A 23,447-nucleotide genomic window follows, 5' to 3' on the forward strand; every position below is an offset into this window, starting at 1 on the left:
TGGTGGTGTGAGGGACTGAGAGACATCGTTGTTCATCCACAACTCCTCCCATGCCCCCACAGCCTGTTAAGTCTGACTTCCTCCAGTAGTGTGCAATAACCCTCCCTTACTACTAATGAACTTGTCCAGCAGAAATGACTTCCTTTTCCAGGTGGTAGGCAAGGAAGGAGTGACTGCACTGTGCATTAGAGCTGTGAAAACAGTGGGGCCTCACTAGGAATCTCTTCAACCCAGGTTTTGGGTATTTGGTTACCAATTCACAAATATAGACTCTGCTGGCTTTAAGGGGGCTCCAGCATGGGGAGTAGGGGTGATTAATGGCACAGGCTTTCTTTTCTCCATCTTTTCCCCCCCTTTACACAAATTACACAAATTACATGCAAAAAAATCTACACTGGTGGAGCTTTCAGATCACAGATTTAAACAAGGGAGTGATACAAAAGTTAATGTTCTCTATGAAACATCACACTTACAGTGCATATAATGTTGATTACTATACTGTTTATTTTATCCTGTGCTATACCTTTGGTGCAATGTGAGTGAGTTAATGTTATGGGATGGGAACCTTAACATTTGTATTTCCTGGTTCTTTTTAAATACATAACCTTACCATCAGTCTTTGGCCTTAATTATATTATAAATAAAAAGGCAGCATGTATACAATGTGACAGTTTAATAAATTCCTGGTAATACTTAAAGTGGAAAACATGTTTATTAACATTCTTTCAAATCCCTCTTGTACAAGGCCATATAAAAAATCTTTGCATTTTGATTATGCATAGTTATAATGACTTTATATATAATTTAGGTTTTCATGATACACTGGTAAGTACAGAGTTCTGTTAAATATTTATAACCACTCATTTTCAAATCAAATACTTGAAAAATCAATTTATCTATATACATAGTTTAGCAGACTAATGCAGCATAAAATGCTCCTTATTTAGAGGTATATGATGTGAGGATCAACAGAACAGTTACTACAATTCAGTATTTCTACATACAGCTTTGCTTGCCTTGCTGTTTTGGTCACTCCCAGCCCCTGCATTATTGTCATAGGAAATTAGTCTAGCTGCTATCAGCAAATGGGGATGATTAATAAGATGTTCATTATGAATCTTTTTGTGTGAGCTATTTTAAACCTAACTGATTCTGAAATTTCCTTCACAACCTTAAACTGCTCTTGCAAGCTCAATAGGATTACTTGGAAAAGTAGCAGAATCACTGCTGTCAAGATTAAAGCATCAGTTTTCCTGCTTTGTGATCTGCTTGCTAAAAGAATACTAAACTGTTCTACCTCCTTCTTTCAGTAGTGGTGGCAGCTTTGGGAAAATCCCAGAGACACAGGAACTATTTACATTTTTTTATTGGGTTGGAGGGGTAGCGCTTACCATATGTTTAATAAATATTACTATCAATATAAGCCAATCTTACCTACAAGCTGTAATCAGGAAAATAAATCTACTTTCTTGGCTATATCCCATTTCAACAAGATACTGACGTTTAAAGTAGAGTCTCTGGTTTACTGTGATATCCCTACTGATGGAGACTCCCAGCATTATTCATTAGTATTGTGAAGTCCAGTTAAACTGTTCATTTTGAAAAGATAAATATGTGAATGAATAACTGAACCAAAAAAAATCTGTCTGTAATATGACTAAAACATAGAACACGACATGAAGAGCTGCATCTACTGAAGTAACCAAAGAGGCCACCAAATAGAATGTATTCCTTATATAAGTGTATGTAAGGTGTAGCATTATGAACAGTTTAGTTCTTACGAGATTGATCACTAGCAGTCTTGAAGCTCAAACAGTATTTGCCGCTCCGTACTCCCTTTCATCACTGGGCTGTAGTTGAACCACTACACTCTCTTCATTCATTCCATCCTCTGCATCACTACTATCAATATCCTCATTGTCGTCTTCCTCATATTCTGACGATTCAGTCATGTTTTGATGGGAATGAGACTCTGACAAAGCCCCAAATGACTGAGTGCTAACTGAAGCTAAAGGTCTAAGCAAAGGGGTGTTTTCAGAGACTTCATTCTCTTCTTGACTGCTGTCTGTTTCAGAGTCTGAATCCCCTTGAGAAGGGACCACTTTCTGCTTACACACAGGGCATGTTTTCTTGGTTTTAGTCAGCCATGGGTCCACACACTTGCAATGATATGCTGTCAGGAAACAAAACAGGTATGTCATTTGCTAGGTAAACATGACTGTCTGAGGTTACTCTTGTTATGTTATAATTTTGTGTTACAGTTTTATGTGAAATAATGCTGATTTTAAAAGACCTGGTGATTGGGTGTCAACCACACACAATGCCTGATTGGGGAAAAATGGGCCAATTAACTTAATAGGCTGCATCTGGAGAAGAGGCAGGGACTAATAAAGGTTAACTGATGATGAAGGCCAGCTGGCTGGGGCAGGCTGAGTTTATATAAAGGCAAGAAGGGGCTATTGGGAGGAACTCTGCAGTCCCTCCCTAGAGAAGAGAGAAGGCAAGGCGGCTAGGTACAAGGTGGAGGTGATACAGGGGGAGAGTAGGCCCTCGGATCCTGCCTTGGACTGTAGACTCTGGCAAGAACTCTAGAAGGGGTGAAGTAGCCATAGGGAGCAGAGAAAGCCATAGTGGTGATGCAGAGGTAGGCTAGGAGATAAGGAAGAAAGGTATAAAAGAGCCAGAAAAATAGCAAGAGGGTCAGAGTTTACGCAGACTGTGGTTGCTGGCCAGAGTGTATGTGGGCTGGAACCCAGAATAGTGGGTAAGTCCAGGTTCCCTTACCAGCCACTGGGAAAGCAGCACAGACTGGGTAGTGGATCAAAAGGTTGCCTGAGGCAGTTTGTCCAGTGGGACTTTGATATCCTGGAAGGGGAGAACTACAATAATCTGGCTGGAGTGAGCAACTGAATCCAGATAGAGACCACAGGGTGAGCAAGCAAAGGACAGGACATCTGACTGCTTGAGAGCTAATCCCCAGATGAACCAAAAGGCAGTGCCACTTGCAACCAGTGAACTTCTTCAGAGAACATTGGATACTGTAAACCAGTTGGGATATTGGTCATGTTTACCTTTGGACAACACTTAGCACAGTGGGTCCTGATCCTAACAGAAGTTTCTGAACACTATTGTAATATATATAATAACCATTTTTGGATTCTATGGGCAGGGAGAGTATCAGCTTCCCTCAAGTGAACAATCATTTGACCCTTGCTCAAGAAGTTTCTGATGCTGGAAGTCTTTTTTTCCTGGGAAGGTTGTGGAAAGGCAGTTTTCACTGGTGTCTACTGGAGTCTTCCAATCTTCTTGATCTCTTAGTCTGATATTAGGGCTAGATTTGGCACAGCAACTGTACTGATCTCAATGGCCTTATCTAAACTGAGAAAATACATCAATTAACATGATGATCAACACAACCTAGCAGGACAGGTGTGTTAGCTGGTCAGGAACCCTACAGTTAACCATGACCAACTAATATGTTTTTAGACATGGTGTATCACTTTCTCTGCTATGTATAAAGTCATGTTTAACATCTAGGAATTAACATGTTTTCCTAGGACAAATGTTAATGATGATTCCTTTAGATCTGTCAGTAGCCTCTGACTGTAAGATTTGGTTAACTTTGTGGCCCTTAGTTAGGGTAAATGCCATGTTTCTGTTCTTTCTTTCTGAGAAATCTCAGGCATTTGTCTGTCTGCCCTCAAGGTTCTTTTGTATGGAGTTCTACAAAACCTTATTTAGTCTCTCACTGAGCAGAATGGGTATGTGAGGCCACTATATGAGATGGTTTTGGCTGCACTGTCATCAGATGTCATTTTCATCTGACCTGATGATACCCTTTTGCAGTGCCTGGTGAGGGTGTGACTTTGAGAGCAAGCTGCCTAAGGCTCAGTCCAGACAAGATGGAGGCGATGTGTCTAGTGGACTGAAGGAAGAATCGTCAGGGTATGGTAGGGATGGCTCCTGACCCTTTGGTTAGGGGGGTTGTCCAAGATGTTAACAATTTGGGGGAGGTCCTGGGCCTGACTGTGCCTGGATTTCTAGCTGGTGTGGATAGCCAATACCAATTTTTACCTGTGTATAGTTAGACTTTGCAATCCTTTCTATTGGATATGGATCCACTTACTGCAATGGGGCTACATTTGAGGAAGACTAATCAAGACCAACAGCTGATGCACAACATGGCTGGCTCCCTGCTAGGCAGAATTGGTCACAGGGAATCTATTACATCTTACAGCTCTTCTAGCAGAGCACTGGCTTCCAGGTGCAAATGGGTTTATATCCAGGCTACTCAACAGACTGTCTCTCTCTAGGTTGCTGTGGCAGTAGGGATCAACTGAGCTAACAGTCCTTACATTTAAATGTCTGGGAACTGGTGCCAACATACACTTTATTTAGAGTCTGACTCTGGAGCGCACTTCTCCACTGAACTGACACACACACAGTCTGATCTTAAGGGCACCAGTGTCAGGTCCATATTTACTCTTGGGCATTTGACTGAAGGAAGGTGGACTCATTGGTTGGGTGATTAGCTGTGTTCTCATTATGATTATCCTTCTCTTGTTGCTGTTTAGAAGCCATAATTGTCTGTTTTTAATCCCACTTTATATGTAGACCCTGAGCCATATTTGAGAGGCTACCTTTTATAAATCAATCAGTAAATAAATTCATTGCTGTTTTGGACACAAATATTTTCTTTAAATAACAGTTATAATTAAAATAATAAAAACCAATGTGCAGCCGCTTACCATGAGAGCAAGGAAGGATTCTGAGCTTGTCTCCATCCTCATATTCATCCAGACAAATGGCACATACATCATACTCATCTCCTGCAGCAGAAAATTGTGAATCAATACTACATTAAAAGCTGTATAATAAGCTGTATAGTCTTCAAACACATACAGATAGGTTCTTCTGGATATTTTCTTTAACATCTATAGGTCAACTATTATCTCTTCTCATCCACAGCAATTTTTTCTGAAGCTGTATTGTCCCTTTCATTATACTTCTTATTTGAACTGTATGTTCATCTGCTCTCCCCTCAAGTGCAGGTTGATAAGGTTGCCATATTTCCTCAAGTTTGTGTGCAATCCCTTTTCTATAATATTCTTATTAAAAATGTATTTAAAATATAAGTCTACATTATAATATAGATGCATCAACTATCAGTGGAGTATGTTAATTAAAAATACAGTAGATAAAGAACAAGCAGAAGAATATTCATCTTCATATGCCCAATTTTAATTTGACAAACTAGAATTCCACTTTTTTTAGAGGCAGGAGGACTGGAGGAAATCAGAAGTAATAGCTCCTTGTTCATTATTATCTAGTCATAAGAGAAAACACATAACTAAATAATATAAACCTCACAAACAAGATTTACATTATTGGTATGCTGCCCAGTATATAAACAATTTTCAACTATCATATTTCAACATACCATATGTTTTTAAGCATTTGACTTACTGCTGGCGGGTCTCTGCTTTGGTCCAGAGAATCACGGGGTGTCTTGTGTGTATGCCTGCAGACCACATAGGCTGTGGTCATGCCCACTGGTCTTGTCTCAGATGGGAGGATGATATAGACAAGCTGTACTGCCAAAGCTGCAGACTTTTAACACGAGTGTTCTCTTGCCTCAATGAATATTTAGATTCACATTCTTATGTTTGTTTTTCTATATACCTATGTGTATCCCTTCTAAACTTATCCAGAAGTTATACTGACGTATTTTCTTAGTTACATAAAGGAAACAATCTACAGTTTTATTATCATTTTATACAACACACACAGCCAGATTAACAACTTAAAGCATTACTTTTTACAATATTTTTAGTTTCTCAATCTGGTATTCTGTGTGGGCATTTAGTAACATCCTTGAAACATGTAGTAAACTGTTGCCTCAGTTGCTCGTTATCCTGTAATGAGGTATGCTGGTCCATTAACATCAAAGGGGTTGTCTCTGGCACCAGGCTTCCTCATTCCTGGAGCCTTTTGGCAAACACAGGTGTAGGATCAACACTGAGAGAAGTAGTAGTCTTTGGGTAGCAGTTGGAGGCAAACCTAGACTATGAACTCTGTAGTGACCCCGGATAAAAGTATGGGAGAGAAAAGCTTCCCCTTTCTCAGCCAGCCAGAAGGTGTCCTGGAAAATGTATTTTGAGGGTTTCTGGAATTTGTCAGTTTCCCAGTGGGCAGGATATAAAATCACTATTTTCTCAGAACAAGGGAGGCTGTGGAAGGAATAGGACCTGCTTGTAGGCTGTCTTGGAGATGAGGAAACTTAGTTTGCAAGTTTGAACTTTGAATAATAGACTTCAGAGAAGAGTCTAAACTTCCAGCTAAAGAGCCTGTGAGGAGGACACCCTGGGGGAGGAGTTATTTTCTTTATTTTAACTTTGAAAAAAGAATTTTTTTTTAAAGTTTGTTGTCTGGACTATGACATCAGATTAATTGGGGAGAATGAGGTGGGCAGATGGATGGGGGACCAATCCCTTGGCCAGTTTAGAAAAATGAGCCTTATGAAAGGAGAGATCTGACTGATTTGACTGATGGAGGCTTCAACTTTGCAGACATCTGAAATAACTTCAGGAATTGGAACTTGTTACATAAACATAAGAAACATTTTTAAAAATCAGGACAGCATTTCAAGAACTGCAACTGCACTAAACAACGGTTTCTCAAGATGGCTGAAGGTATCTGGTCTTTGAAGCCAAAGGCAGTTGGGTATTTAGAATAATCATACACCTGGTATATTTATCTCTTGCATTCATATGTGGTTTTTTTCATTGTTTTGTTGTGGGGCATTTTTGTTGAAGATGTTGGTAGTGAAACTGGCACAGACAGAGATAAGATTGATACTTATGAAACTATCATAAAATGGCAAAGGACAAAATGGGAGAAAACAGGACATAACCTGGGATAGACAATGAATATTTTCTCTGAGAATCAATAGTGTACTTCTGAAATATGCCACCCTTTTCATCTGCATTTATCTGAAACTATAGTGGAAAGTGATGTGTTCTTATTTCTCTTACAGTATAATGGAAAAATTTGACCTTATCTATTTAAATATTTACTTTTCCATTTGGTCTGATTTTTTGTAATAAACTTCTATTGAATTTGCACTAAAACAAAACTACTGAATGTTTTATAATTGCAGTCTGTTGACATTTAAGAACACCACTCATTCACGAGTACAGTAGTAAGGGTGCATATTTATATAATTAGCTAATATAACAAAGAGTTAAACTATGTTAACCATTACAATCCAAGACCCTGATCTTTCCAAGAGTTATGCATGTGCTTATCTTTCTGCATTTTAAGTAGTCAATCCACTTGCAGGTCTGAGAGTTTCCAAAAAAAAAAAAAAAGTCTTAGTGTGACTGAGGCCAAAAAACACATTATTTTATATCGGCTAAAATTGGCACAAGTTAATCAAATGACTGACTTATTACATACGTTATAAAGTGAATCTACTTTTAGAATACACAGCAGTCCTGTTCAGGGCTGGCTCCAGCGGTTTTGCCGCATCAAGCAGCCAAAAAAAAAAAAGCCACGATTGTGATCTGCGGCAATTCAGCGGGAGGTCCTCGCTCTGAGTGGGAGTGGGAGGGACCCTCCGCCGAATTGCCACCAAATACCTGAAAGTGCCGCCCCGCTCCGGAGCTGCCACCCCAAGCACCTGCTTGATAAGCTGGTGCCTGGAGCCGGCCCTGGTCCTGTTGGTACTTTGCACTGGCATTGTACATTTTATTCAAGGATCTGAGTGACCTTAGTTTTGTAACTGTCACCAGCTCAATATCCTATTTCTCCATCAATTGCTTAACTCTCCTTTGCTGAACCATGTCTACCAATGGGGTGGAAGCTCTTCCAGGGAGAGACTCCTTCCTAAATGAAAAGTGCCTGGCACATTTTGAGTGCTACTGCAATAAAAATAAGTTCTAGTAGTAATATTTAATAAAGAGCTATAGTGTGAAAATACACCTAGTTCAGAAGGAATGGGAAATCTAAGAGATCACATCAGTTGCTCCAAGTGAAGTTTTGATCAGACACAGAAGGAATCCGTCTGAAAAGACGTGCAAGTTATATCTGGGGCCTTCAATCAATGAATATTTAAATTCAAACATTTGTCTGCTTTGGTAAAACAGGTATGTTTTAAAGATTGTCTTGGACTACAAAATCCATGGATGCTGACCTGCAGTAATGGTATGAATCTGCTGTGGACTGTACATTCTCTTCTGTACTTAAGGACTATTTAAACCAAATGTTATTCATAGAAGGTGTTGCAAAAGTTAGATGGTTATTGTGCTAAAAAGTGTTATAATACAACAGTTTGTTAATTGAAGAGGTTGTTAGCAAGTACACGAGTTACACTAGGCAAGATATATTCAAATGAGCATAAAAGAGCAATATTTTAACTCTTTTGAAAGATGCCATCAACTCTGTCGATAAGGCGTCTTTGTCCAAATGACTCAACTAGCAATGCAGCAAGTTTAAGATAAGGAGGTTGAGAGCTGTAAGTCTGATTGTCCCTATTTAACTTGTATGTACAATCCCCTTACATTCAGACTGGATTAAAGTTCCAGTATTCTTTTAGAAATTTAATTTCTGTAATGAATGGTAGTTAAGTTCTAACAACCTAACCCCTGATAAATTGCAATTACTAAAGAAGTACACAAACACTAAAACTATGTGATGGGCTAAATACTGAGGTAAAATATAGCAAGGTTGTATTTTACAAATACAAATTGCAGGTTGTTATGGTTTTTGTTTTGCTCAATGCACATTGTTGGGAATAATGCACCTTTTGTTAGTCTTTCTAAAAAAGAAAATGAAGCACTTAGTATATTTCCAACTTTTTTTTATCTGCTTAGTTAGTTATTTTTCTATAACACCTTTTCCCAATTACTCTGTGCAGTTTTGTAACACACACAGCATAACTCCTATTTAAATACCTTTCAGCTGATTCATAAAAGAAAACCTTGGGACAGTAGGGTAGCAATCTGATGCTATCCACATATTTACACATAAATGAACTTGGTTTCAGCTTCCAACTCAGGGCTTAGCTTATACTTCACATTACCAAAAAAGGACAGTCTAATTACTTCTCTTTTCTGCCCTGATGATTTAGGACTACAGCATACTCTTTTTAGGATGTTAACTAAAACGAACTAAGAACTGAGCCACCTCATTAACAATAGGTCTACTTTAATTAATCCGTCATCTGTTTCACCTGATTTTTACCAAGAAGCTTATACACATTTCCCGTTTTTCCAATATTGAAATCTTACTCACCTTGCAGTAAGAAAACATAATCATTTCAGAGATACTTGTTCAGGTTATTAAAATAACAAATGAGGGACTGGAAATGTACAATGTTCTTTACAAACATATAACAAGGACCATTCGCCACCCTAGAGCTTTCAATATAAAATAAATTCCGGAAAATGGAGAATATATTATACTTCAACAGCATCTATGAAAGGAGCTCAAAGTGCTTTGTAAACACTCACAACATCTGGATAAGACAACACAATACTCCTTTTACAGAGGGAGAAAGTGAGATAAAGATGGGCAGGACTTGAATGAGATCACTGGTGAATAAGTGGCAAAGCTGGAATAAAACTCCAAATTCTTGACTCTTAGCCTTCTGACTTAACCATGCTCCCAGTTCGCTTGTCTGTATTTCTGAAAATACACATCTACAGCATTCATTCACACAGGACTCTTTCCAATATTTAGGCAATACTTCGGTATTCTGGGGAGAACCTCCCCCCCATTTGTCTATACTCCTATCTCTCTCGTAAGACCTGATCCTGCAGCTTGAATTCTTGTGCAACCCACATGCTCATAGTGATGCCAAGGAATGCAGTATCAGCCACACCCCTTTATCAAAATATGGATTATGCTTTACTCATCTCAAATTTTATGATGAACAGTAGATTACATTGGTGTTGTGTGTTAGGTATCTGCTATATGTATTTTCCAGCTACAGGGAAAACAGCAAAAAATATAAAAGCAATGAGCCTTTCTGAATTAAGCATTGCATGTAAGATGAGAAGCCAAAACACACATTGTATTCGGATGGGGAGACATTGCTTTCTGGTGGATAAACTGAATTTTGCTATGTGGGGAGGGGGGGTTAAGATTTATGGTGTAAATCATTCAATATCCATCTAACATTGACCCTAGTGCAGTAAGTTCTTCTATTAATTTCACAGTTGGTGGGGAGGAAAAAAAAAAATCTATCTATTGCTTGATTTCTGCATTATGACAGACACTATCAAATAAAACAAACCAACATGAGCCAAAACACTCTGCACAACAAGGCAAATTGGAAAAACTGGTTTGTTAAATATCAGTGGAGTGATAGCCATTGGGTTGGGATGGAAAAGGGTGAGGAGATGGGTTACTAAGATGAGTGAAATATGATATAATAGACCAGCAGAAAGAATGTGTGCTGCAAATGTCTGCAGTGTGTTTCTGTGTCACCACTAGTAATTCAGGGAGAAATTTATTAAATACACCAAATTATATAACCTATTCATTACACATTTTGGCAGCAGGCAGGGCAATCATGGTACACACTGCTGCTACTACTACTAAGTGATATTTATATGGTGCTTCATATTTTAAAAGCACTGCCCCAACATTAACTATTTAATCACCACAACAGCACTATGAAGTAGATAAGTATTATCATTCCCACTTTACAGATGGGGAAATGGGGGTAAGAGAGTAGTGGATTTTTTTGTTTTTCTTCTCCCTCTCCCTGTGGCCTCAGCCCTGATCCCTCCCCCTCCCCCCAGCTACATAGTGAGTCAGTGACAGAACAGGGAGTAAAACTCAGGATTTCTTTGTTCATGGCCCTGTGTTCAGGCTAGTAGAACACCAATGTTATAGTAAAATTCTTTGCTGCCTCATCTGTGGTAAGTCCTAGAAACGTAAGTGGTGTTACAAGAAAATTCTGGAGTATGTTGCTCTTGGAGAATGCATGTCACTCCTGGGGGAGGGAGTGTAATTCCTTCCCAACCTCAAATATGGTGATCAGTTAGACCCTGAGTATGTTGGCGAGACCTACCAGCCAGACACCTGGGAAAGAATGTACTGTAGTAACTCAGAGCCCTTCTCTAGTGTTCAATCTCTGGCTGTTGGAGATATTTGCAACTAGCAGTCACATATGGGCCATGTGCTATTGTAGGCAATCTCATCATACCATCCCCTCCAAAAATGTATCAAGCTCAGTCTTGAAACCAGTTTAGGTGTTTTGCCTCACTACTCCCTTTGAAAGGCTGTTCCAGAACTTCACCTCTCTGATGGTTAGAAACCGTCATCTAATTTCTTGATCCTATTACTCAGTTACAATGTATTTAGTGATCTTCTCTAATTACAGAATTGTTGCAAAGTTCAGTGCAGATATCTGGGATATTAATTGATGGTGACAGATAGTAGAAACAATGCATTAAAATACTGGATCGTTTCCTCTTCTCAAAAAGATGCTCCTTGAGAATAATGAAATCCTGAAAAATGGTTGCACATTGTTCTTGAAAATACTAATTTGACTGGTATGTTTGTTGGGAAGTGAATGGAGTCCTTAAGATACAGTACTCATTCAGAAAGCTGCCCAGTTCTCAACCATTATACCCACCTTTAGACTGGATAAACAAAATTAAGCTTTATCAGTGAGGATTGTACAAGAACCGCAGAATTTAGTGGACAAGCAATATCTGATAGTGTTGACTAACCGAAACAAAAAACATTTCTCAAATGGCCTTTAAGGTCACACCCTTCACTCCACTCCCCAGTCTTGGCTCATCTCTAACATCCACTTCCTCAACTCCCGCTCTTGCACAACTGAGTATCTCTGGTGGAAGTCCTGCAGCCATGGTGAGCTCCTCCACTGCAAGTTTAGTCTCTCCTACTTCTTCAGTTCTACCATTTTCTTAGCAAAACAACTCTGTTTTTTCCATCCTGACTGAATCCGAGCCCATAATCAGCTGTCAAATTGGACACCCTTAGGCAGCTTTGAAACTGTCTAAAATCTTAGCTAGAAGATGACATACATAACACACATCATATGCCCCTCCATTTTTTCCTATGGAGGGGATTAAAGAAGAAGGAAATCTGCTCCTTTGGCCTGAATTCTGTCATGGGGGGAAAGACTAGATCAATAGGCTTTCACTGCCTCTCCCTCCAATCACATGAGTTCTGTGCTTCTGGAGCTTCTCTATGCTTGGAGGTGGCGCCTGATACTAGGAGAGCAACTCTTCACATCACTATCCCCACAACAAACTTGTTGGGATTTTATTGGACAAACTGCATTATTTACATGGATTCCTGTGCTTTGCTTTCAAACCCCACTGGTACAGGCAAGGAAGCCATGTAACAGTAAGAGAAGGTACTCAGGGCATGCCAGCCTTTCAAAGGTGCCTTGGGATTTGTGTGATCCCTGCGGATCTCAGGACATCTATGAATTAGTAGGATAATGTCCTGTTGCGTTCTTCTCAGATGGCCAAATCCCACCTCCCAGACCATACAGCACCTTGGCAACTCATACTGCTTAATTTTCCAGATATTTTGCAGACGTTCCCCTCATCCACCCCTAGAAACAGAAAAGGACTACAAGGAATTTTAGAAATTATGAATAAAATATTTTACTTAAAGGTGATGTGCAAAACCTCTTGTAAGCACGCAATAATCTTTTAATTGATTGAGATACATAAATACACATTTATTCAACAGTTACCTCATTCATCTATCTGTAGAACTGCAGTATTTCTGGTACTTATTAAGAATGCAAGATGCAGAAATAAAATTGCCAAGATTCTGGCAGACTTTTTTTTAAAATTTTTTCCCCTATGAGACCTGCACAGTACTGTGCAGCCAGGCAGATGGGCTAATAAAGAACAGTAATTAGATCAGTGATAATCCCATTTGAAGGAATAAATCAATTTATAAATTTCTAGTAAATAGCAGACCTATACTTATTACTATGTAATAATGTAAATGACATGTCACTAATCACTTCCTCTTTTGCAGTCCTTCATTTTGGAAAATTATAACTGTCATAAGGCACAATGGAGTCGAGTACTTTTTGCAAAACTGTAATATACAGGATGTTTTGATTTGTTCTTAGATTTCAACATATGAACATATGGTGTCCTTTCCCATCATCTGCACTGAGCTGAAAATAGTTACTTAGGCCTAGAGCTTCAAAGGTATTTAGGTGCCTGATTCTCATTAGGCTAGGCACCTAATTACTTTTGAGGATCTCAACCTTAGCCTAAAATTACCCACACTCTTACAGTGTAGTATATACCATATTTTTTAAATGTGAAGATTCAGTCCAAATTTTCAAATCTAAGCACTAGTTAGTCCTTAAATTCATATTTAGACATTTAAATAAAGGCCCTGACTTTCAAACGTGGTAAGTAAGCCACAGATGTGAAAATCTTGGCACTGATATCTAAATGTGGATTTAGACCCTAACATTAGGCACCCAAACTTGAAAATTCTGACTTAATTCTTTTCTTTTCTTTTCTCCCCACATAGTTCATGTGCTTTGATCCCATCAAGGACAAGTCACATCTTTATTTTCCAATGTTCTACTTTCCCCAAGGTTAAATATTTTGTTTTCTGCATGATTATTTGAATACACCATTATTCCTTTGCTGTGCAAGATTTGAATCTATTTGATTTTACCTTAAATTCCATGTTAATGTAAACTGCATCTCCTTGCTAGCTTTTCTGTGCTACAATATAGCCCAATTCACACATTTTCTATTCTTCATACTGTTCCAATTTCATTACGGTCAAACAGCACAGTAGATGGAGTTGAATTGGTCATATATTTGATAGCTAATTTTTGGTACAAATTAAACAGCAAAAGATATGAAGTCCCACTGATTCTGTGTGCCTAAGATTTTGCCCATTCTTATTTGAATAACATTTTTATAACATGAGAAACCAGGACACACACATTGTATTGTACTATGACCTATTTATTTATTTTTGTGCAACTTTAAGGGGGAGCTATTTCTTTGTCTTGTCATCTCTAAGAAATTATTATATGATGACCAAAAAATTCATAGCAACTCACTGATTTAGCAGAGACTTTCCTGAAATTTTAGTATCAACAACTCAGCTAGATTATTGGAATGTTGCTTTGAAACTTACCAGCTAAAGTAACTTGAAGACACCCAAACTAAGGGAAGACAGCATTGCTTTTTCTTGCACACACCAAACATTATATGCATCAGCTACCTCTATTAAGAATTACTATTTCCCACCTATTTAGTCTCACACTGGCTTATTGCTCTCATTATTGCCTTCTCTGCCCTCTCGTATGTGGAGATGGAAGTGATGGGTAAGAGAATGATACAATGTGTGGACATGGAGAATTTGTGTGCATGGAGTGGGGGTTGGTAAAGAGTAAGGGAAGAGCATGTTCACTGGATGATGCGAATGGAAGGAAGTCCAAATGTATTGGTTAGGGATGAGAATAGAGTCTGTCACACCACAGATTGGAGACTGGGGGTGAGGCTCAGAGTAACCACTGATCAGACAGCTAAGGATAGATCAGGGGTCTCAAACACGTGGCCCAGGAGGTTATTTTCTGCGGCCAGTGAGCTCCTCGCAACCCCCCCAGCCTCCCCCAGCTTTTACCTAGAGTGGCTCTGGCCCAACATGCACCGGGGGCAGGGCAGGCTCCCTGCCTGCCTGCCCCCGCACCACTCTGGGAAGCGGACAGAACCTGGGGGAGGAGAGGTGCAGCGGTGTGTGTTGATGTTGCTTCAGGCACCGCCCCCCGCAGCTCCCATTGGCCACGGTTCCCTGTTCCCGGCCAATGGGAGATGCTGGGGACTGCGCCTGAAGCAACAGGAGCACACACCCTTGCACCTCTCCTCCCTTACATTCCAGCCACTTCCCTTCCCGGAGCAGCCCGGGGGCAGGGCGGGCAGGCAGGCAGGCAGGGAGCCTGTCCTGCCCCCGGTGCACACCGGGCCGGAGCCCGCCCCCAAACCCCTTCTGCAGCCGAACCCCCTGCCCTGAGCCCCATGCCGCACCCTGCACCCCAACCTGCTGCACACCCCTCCTGCATCCCAACCCACTGCCCTGAGCCTCCTGCCACACCCCGACCCCCTGCTGTATGCTGTACCCTGATCCCCTGCCTCGAGCCCCCTGCCACACCCCACACCCCTCCTACATCCCAACCCCCTTTCCTGAGCCGCCTGCTGCACCCTGCACCCAACTCCCTGATGTACCCCTCACCCCTCCTGCACATCACACCCCAACCCACTGCCCTGAGCCCCCTGCCACACCCCTCCTGCACCCCGACCCCCTGCTGCACCCCTCATCCCTCCTTCACCCCAAACCCCAACTCTCTGCCCTGAGCACCTGCCACACCCCACACCCCTGCTGCACCCCCTGGGGGTAGGGAGGTGGCGGAGTTGGGGTGGGGATTTCAGGGAAGGGGTTGGAATGGGGGCAGGGAAGGGGTGGGAAGAGGCGGGACAGGGGCGGGGCCTCATGGAGAGGCCGAGGGGGGCAGGGGGAAGGTGTCAGTAATGCGGCCCTTGGGCCAATGTACTAGTCCTCATGTGGCCCTCGTGGTCATTTGAGTTTGAGATCCCTGGGATAGATGGTCTCATTCAGTTGTGTGCAGATTTAAGACGTTTTGGGGGGAGGGGAGGGTTTGAGAGTATAAAGAGTCTGAGGATAGGAGGACTGGACCAGGGATCCCCAACGCGGTGCCCACAGGTGCCATGGCGCCCACCGGGGCGTCTAAGTGTGCCCGTGTACTGGCTGCCGACAAACAGCATCATCCAGAGGCATCACCACTGAAATGCTGCCGAAATTCAGCGGCATTTCGGTGGTGACGCCTCTGTATGATGCCACTTGTCAGCAGTATTTCAGCGGATGCTCGTCCACCACCACGGGCCTCTGTGGCTCATCGTCTGGTCCCCACCAGACGAAAAATGTTGGGGACCACTGGACTAGACTATGGGTAGGGTTGTTTATGGGGGAGGTTGAGAGAGAGAAATCAGGACTAGAGATGACAAAGGGACACAGTGGGGAGGGACAGAGAAGGGAGGAGATATTAGAAGATTGAGTTTTACAAATGCTCAATGCCAGGATTTAACTAGCTTTTAGTGTTCATTAAACACAATCCAATTTTGAGTATATGTCATCTCAGTGTAACAGAGGCTCATCTAGCTATTGATCTGATCTTGAATTGCTGGTAATTTTACCCGTATGTAATATCAGAATTAACAGTTCTGAGAACAAATTCCACTTTAATACATTATTGATGTGAACTGCCATGTACCCACTCTATCACTTCAACAAAGGCAACTTGATCAAATATTTATAACTTTTTCCAGCTGTTTGTATATTTAAGCAATAATTTCAGAGAAACTGCTAAGTATAAATGGTTTAAAGTTCAAATACCCTAAAGCCCATTGCATTGTAAACAAACAATAAGATCTACAACAAACACAAAAATGAAGGCTTCTGTTCACAAGCCCCCAGGAAAAGTAAACAACATGGAAAATCAGCTTTAAAACTTCTTTTCAATAGTCCAAGTATTGCCTCTTTGCTGAGAGTCAGTAGAAAAGAATTCAAAATATCTGCACTGCATAGTCAAGGCTAGATTGTGCCCTGATCCTATGTGGCTGCATGGAGCCATAAGGAGAAGACTGACCCCAGCCCTGTGTGCAGCAGCCTAGGACCTTCCTGGATTGTGGCTCTGGGCACAGGAGGGAAAGTAGGGGCTGCATGCTCAATACCACCCCCACAAGCAAATGGGGAGAGGCCAGACCCATGAGCCATATATCGGCCAGCAGGCCAGGGAATATGTTATGCTCTCTGTTCCCTGGTGCAAGAAGGGAACCTGGAGAAGTACTGTACTTTTTCTGAGACACAATTTCTTCCTGGAGTTCCTGGGTCAACACGGTTATGCACCACCTAATACTCAGGGCTGAGATTACAGCTTCCATCTACCCTTGAGCACACATCTCATTTATTGCTAAGTCAGTAATTGGGAGAAGGAAGAAGAGGACGACAAGGTACACACAAATCAAGGAGCTATAAAACAATAATGCCACACTGAAAATGTGATATTCATAAGAATTAAATGGTAAGGGTCAGATCTGTGTGCTAGTTCCACTGAAGAATAACATTCATGTAAAGCTGAACAACCCTATTGAGATCCATCTTTATATCCATGTAACTGAAAATAGAATTTGGATCAACAAAGACTGCATTGGTATGACAAAACAAAATTTTACCCAACAAGACTGCACCAGTGTAATTGAGAAAAATATGGAGTATTAACTTCAGTCCAATTACTTGGGTCCAAATTACTTAATCTAAGGACAAAATGAGGACCTCTAAGTTTGATCAAGCAGGAACTCAAAAGGAAAGTGGGCCAGATTAATCCCTGATGTAACCCCACTGACTTCTCATGATGTATCTACATCAACACGAATTAAATTTAGAAAGAAGGTACAGGGTTGGTGAGGATGAATTTCAGCAATGTCAATAGGGCCAATATTAGTGATATAGGTGGTCTCGGGAGAATTACTACTATAAAAAAAATATAGCTGTGTTGGATTTCTCTGGTGCTGCTGTTTGTGATCATTGCTATTACTGGTGAGTACTTAATTCACTAACTTCTGTTTGTTGGGGGACAGAGTAAAGGGTAATTGCTTTTAATCAACTCTGATGGGACCTTCAATATCAAGAACTGGTAGTTCTGAACATTTTGCTAATGAAGACTTGGCATGGGGTGCCCAGGACTATGCTGAGACCCACTTGCTTAGAAAATTCTCAACCTAAGTCTGAATGGCTACAGAGGAAAAGGATTAAGTCATAAATTAAATGCTGTCAGGTATCAGAGGGGTAGCTGTGTTACCTGCCTCTGGAAATTTCCACTACGCACATCTGACGAAGTGGGTATCCACTCACGAAAGCTTATGCTCCAATAGGTGTGTTAGTCTATAAGGAGCCAAAGGACAAATTAAATGCTGGTGAAGCTCCATTAGATCAATAATGTAGTTGCATCCAGGAGGCATTTTCCCCTTCAAGTATAAAGGCTTCTGTTTCTCACGCAAGCAATGAAAGTTCTATCTACGAATAAGAACTAGCTCCACAAAGTAAGAAACAGAGGGATGTGGATCTGTTCCACAGCTATTCTTACAAAGAGTATGCTTTTTAAAAAAATAAATAAATAACCCACTTACAACAATGGATCAGTTTAAAGGAAAAAAACACCTAAAAATGCCCTGCAAACTAAAATTAGCTCTGGATTTATGGGATGAGAGAACCCAGGTCCTTAATTAATCCATATCAGTCTAGGATTTTAAAAAAAAATATTTTATTCCAGATACATCTTTGGTATAGTGCTATCCAAAAAGTTTTATATTCAACTCTTGTATGAGCTGGTAAATTTTAAATAGGTAGGGGCAAAAAAGAAAAATAAACAGACTAAATTCTTCTTTGGTCTAACTCCATTGATTTCTATGGCATTACATGAGAGGGGAGAGGGCAGAGCCTGAGGCCTGAGCAGCAATGGAAGGCTACTGACCTAGCTGCAAAATGTTATCTGCTAACGGCAGAAGGCTGTGAAAGGTGACTGTACAGTCTATTCCTGTTACTAATTTTAATAAGATAGCTCAGTATGGCCCATTTCAGACTTACTGAATTCTAAATATTCAAACATAAGTTTTGCATTCTACAATACTCTGATTAACACTGATAATTAGTCATTTTAAGTCACATCATGCAGGATGTGGAGAGCATGCTGGGTAGAGCATAGGATTGGTTCCAGTTGCTTCAGGTATTGCTACTCTCATTACTGAAATGATCAAATTTTCTATATATGGTATCAGACCTAAAAAAACAGTTAAAAATAAAGTTGCTCTTACGGCTCAGTTGCAGGCTTGATCTCTGATTTTATCTAATAATGCTTATTGTATGGAAGGAAGGGAGCTATATAAAGAGGTCCATAAGTTTGCCACAAGTGGCATTTTGCCACAGAAACATTTTAAATGATCCGCTGTTGCTTGATTCAGAACAAAGAGTTTAGTCTTCTCACAGCTTGCTGTCTGAGTACATTTGCTATAGATAGGATAAAAGCTAATCAGAGAATGTCAAGGTTCTCCACTTCCCTACCCTACTTAGAAGTCACTAACAATATCTCCCCCAAATACAAAAGTGAGCTAACTAGCTAGCCACAGCATGTTTTTCTGGCTGGGAATGACATAGTGTGTGCTGCAGACATATGCAATATTCACACACAAATACATGCACTGAAAGAAACACTTGGTTTGTACAAATGGTGTATTTTCAAAATATTAAATAGTTTAAACTATCGATTGTAAAAAAGTGTGCTGAATCTATATTAAACACAGAGGAAAGTTATTGTGGTTTTTTTAAAAAGAATTTTGCTTTTGCTTGTGTGTGTTTTACTCTTTCTATACGCCAGCTGTCTTGGATCTTGGGTATTTTTGTCCCTATTTCCCGTATCTTCTCCCCCTAAACAATTAAGGTTTCCTACTATATTTTGACTTTTCCCTTTCTCCCCATAAAAGTCTTTAGTCAGAAAGGCTTCAAAGCAGCATAATTCAACCTCCAAATTGGAACACTTCAAATCTGTACACTTTACAAACTTCACATCTGCACAGAAAAACTGCATTTATGCATGTAAAACAGATAGTTGCCATTTGTAAGTGCAAAGAAAAAGTGACCTCTTTTTTTTTTTTAGAGACAGGTGGAATGTCTCATCCTGGTGTCACCTGAAGCAGTCACCATCCAGCTGAACAAGTAAAAACAATGAGTTTGTGTATAGATCATCTTCAGACCTCCCCCAATTAGACTTGTCATGATGCTACCAAGAGAGCTTTTTAGGAAGACAGTCCCTTTCTTAAAAAGCTTACTGTCGAAATGGAAACAATTAAACAAGAGGAAAGGGGAGGGAGAACAAGGCAAACCATGAAAAGAGTAAGTTGTTACAAATAGATACTCTGGCTACAGGAGCTATGTGTACAATTAGGATGGTACTGAGACATTACTCTTTCTCTCTCACTAAACACATACAATAAATAATTAACAGTAAATCCCATGAACTGACTTGCTTGAAGGAACACTAAATTGTGTTTTCAATAGAAAATGCAAAAAAACCCTGAACCCCAACATGCTTAATATTTCTGGTTTTAATTAGGAATCCTTAACAGGGAGCAAAATTAACATTAGCCTTTTGGCTCGAGATCACTCCTTTATAGCCAATTCTGTCCCCAGAGAAATAGATTATTATAGCAAGTTTCAGTCAACCCTGTAAAGTGAAAAGCTTATTCATTTTTTATGAGACCAACTTCACATATGACACTGTACAAACTCTTAAACTGAACAGCTGCTCTGCAGGTAGTACCCACAATGTCATTAATAATGCAGGAACGTTAGCAGAGGCAGTGGAGAACTGCATATGGCTCTGTCCTTGAATCTAAACCAAACCCTAAAGTGATACTTTTGCACACCCAAACACATTGTACATTAACATGAGCTTTGCAGTAGTCATTTATTTTTATGAAATTCTCTGCAATTGTTACTTTGTACCTACTACTAGCTTGTACAAATAAACTATTACATGGCAAAATTATAGCATGTGTAAAAGACCAAAAGTGAAGTGTGCAGTAGATACTCCTTTTCTTTGGAAGCAGACCAAAACATGCAGGACTTTTTTAGACAGCTGCTAAGAAAATAAGAACAGTCATACTGCATCAGACCAATGGTCCATCTAGCCCAGTATTCTGTTTTCTGACAGAGGCTGGTGCCAGATGCTTCAGAACGAGTGAACAGGGCAATTTATCGAATGATCCATCCCATCATCCAATCCCAGCTTCTGGTAGTCAAAGGCTTAGGAACACCCAGAGCACAGGGTTGCATCCCTGACCATCTTGGCTAATAGCCATTGCTGGATCTATCCTCCATGAACTTATCTAATTCGTTTTTGAACCTAGTTATATTTTTGGCCCTCACAACATCCATTGGGAACAAATTCCACAGATTGACTATGCACAGTGAAGGACTTCCTTATGTTTGTTTTTAAATTGGCAGCCTATTAATTTCACTGGTAACCCTTATTTGTGTGTTATGTAGAGGAGTAAATTTAACACTTCCTTTTTCACTTTCACCAATATTTGTAATTTTACAGACCTCTATCATATCTCCCCTTAGTCTCTTATGCAATCTGAACAGTCCCAGTATTTTTACTCTCTCCTCATATGGAAGCTGTTCCATACCGCAATTATTTTAGAGGCACATTTGTCATATTTTTCCAATTCTAATACATCTTTTTTGAGATGGGGCTACCCAAACTGTACACAGTATTCAAGGAATGGATGTACTATGGGTTTATATAGTGGTATTATATTATCTATCCCTCTCCTACTGGTTCCTAACATTGTTAGCCTTTTTGAATGCTGCCACACATTGAGCAGATGTTTTCAGAGAGCTATCCATAATGACTACACAATCTCTTTCTTGAGTGGTAATAGCTAATTAAGACCCCATAATTTTGTATGTATAGTTGGGATTATGTTTTCCAGTGTGCATTACTTCACATTTACAATGTTGAATTTTATCTGCCATTTTGTCACCCAGTTTCCCAGTTTTGTAAGATCCCTTTGTAACTCTTCATAGTCAGCTTTGGTCTTAACTATTATGAGTACATTTGTATTGTTGGCACCTCACCGTTCATCCCCCCTTTCCAGATCACTTCTGAATACTTTGAACAGCACAGATCTCAGTACAGATCTGTGAGGAACCCAGCTATTCACCTCTCTCCATTGTGAAAACTGGCCCTATATTCCTACCCTTTGCTTCCTATCTTTTAACCAGTTACTGATCCATGAAAGGACCTTCCTCTTATCCCTGGCTGCCTACTTTGCTTAAGAGCCTTTGGTGAGGAACTTTGTCAAAGGCTTGTTTTCCTGCACTGAATAAAATAAATTATTGCCCTTTTAATTTCTCAGTGTGCGTTTAGTCATTTTGATTAACTTTTAGTGATTAACTCTATATAAAGTAAATATTTTGGAATTAAATTTTTAACTGATCACATCCCCTGGTTTCCTAGGAGCATTGGAGGGAAGACAGCACACACTGCAGAAAAGTGGGCAATTATACCCACAATACAGTTCAGCTTATCCAGAGTCTATGAGGAGGTCTAAAACAGTGGGCAACTTACATGCCCCAAATACTTCTGTTTCCAGACACATGACTAAATAAAACATCGCACTGTCTTGTAGTCGCTGTTAATGCAGTGAGAGAAAACAGGATGGGAGCCATTTGGGTGTGAAGGAGCTGACAGTTAAAATTTAGGACAAAAGAAATAACCCTACATTTAGCAAGGGCTTTAAAGTTACTCCTGAGGGAGTTCTGTGCCAAAAAAATAAAAATTCTATGCATGTTTTAAAATTCTGAAAAATTCTGCATATTTTTATCTGTCAATAAATAAATGTGGAGGCTACAGCATGGCAGTAGGGAGCACAGGCCACAGGCTGCAAGGAGATGGGAGATCACCCTGCAGCCCTGCCCCTGGAACACAGACTGACACAGTGCAAGAGCCGGGTCTGCCCCAGAAACCCCCCAGGGCCCTGCCTCTCCCCTCCATGAGCACCAAGATAGCGAACAAGGGGGACAAAGTCTCACAAGCACACCCAGCCCTGGCCCCCAATCCAGGTGTGGGGCAAGCAGGCTCAGCTGGCAAGATCCAAGTGTGGAGGGGATTAGTGTGTGGGAGATCCAGGTGTGGGGTGGTTTCTGGGTGTGAGGGACTCAATGGGGAGGTCAGGGTGCTGAGGCAGTGGGGGTTGGTGGAGTGAAGGTCTGGGTGTAGCTGACTGGGGCTTAGTGGGGTGGGGATCTGAGTGCACGGGGACTCAACGGGGTGGTGTAAGAGGGTGGGGGTTCAAGTGTGGGGCATAGCAGGAGATGGTCTGGATGCAGGGGGATGGGCTTGGTAGGGGGGTCTGGATGCAAAGGTGAGGCTCAGCAGGGGATTCTGGTGCAAGGGTGAGGCTTGGTGGAAGGATCTAAGTATGAGGGGGTCTGGATGTACAGGGGTTGGGCAGATGGGAGGAGCAGCTCCCAGTACAGTGATCCTTCCCACTGTGGCTGAGACGTGATGGGGCAGGAAGCGGAAGAGGGGTTGTGGAGCTTCCTGCATCTGGGGGTGGATCTGACCCCGCTTCATCCATTCCTTGCAGGGGAAGAGGAAGTTCTGTCTTCCCAAGCCCAGCTGGTACTAGCAGCTGAGCTTGACGCAGGGTAGGAGCCACAGGCCAGGGCATTCCCAGCCACACCCCTAGCAGAGATTTACCTCTCTGGCAGCTGCTTCAGGCACCCAACGCGATGCGCCCGTGCTGCTGGGGTGGGGTGTGTGACCACTC

General features: G+C 41.0%; 1 protein-coding gene across 3 annotated transcripts in view; it reads right to left on the bottom strand.

Moving 5' to 3' along the window:
• Positions 1-693: 693 nt before the first annotated feature.
• The window catches only part of RNF13 (ring finger protein 13), a 92,550-nt gene continuing 69,796 nt past the window's right edge, over positions 694-23,447 (bottom strand). For all 3 annotated transcript variants that reach the window (XM_032806243.2, XM_075068474.1, XM_075068473.1), the window contains 2 exons: positions 4,749-4,829; positions 694-2,173 (listed from right to left, as the gene is read on the bottom strand). In XM_032806243.2, the coding sequence (XP_032662134.1) occupies positions 1,809-2,173; positions 4,749-4,829 (446 nt within the window). In that variant the 3' untranslated portion in view covers positions 694-1,808. The remainder of the gene's footprint in view (positions 2,174-4,748; positions 4,830-23,447) is intronic.

Source organism: Chelonoidis abingdonii, chromosome 8, assembly GCF_003597395.2.
Source record: "Chelonoidis abingdonii isolate Lonesome George chromosome 8, CheloAbing_2.0, whole genome shotgun sequence".
NCBI classification, from domain to species: domain Eukaryota; kingdom Metazoa; phylum Chordata; order Testudines; family Testudinidae; genus Chelonoidis; species Chelonoidis abingdonii.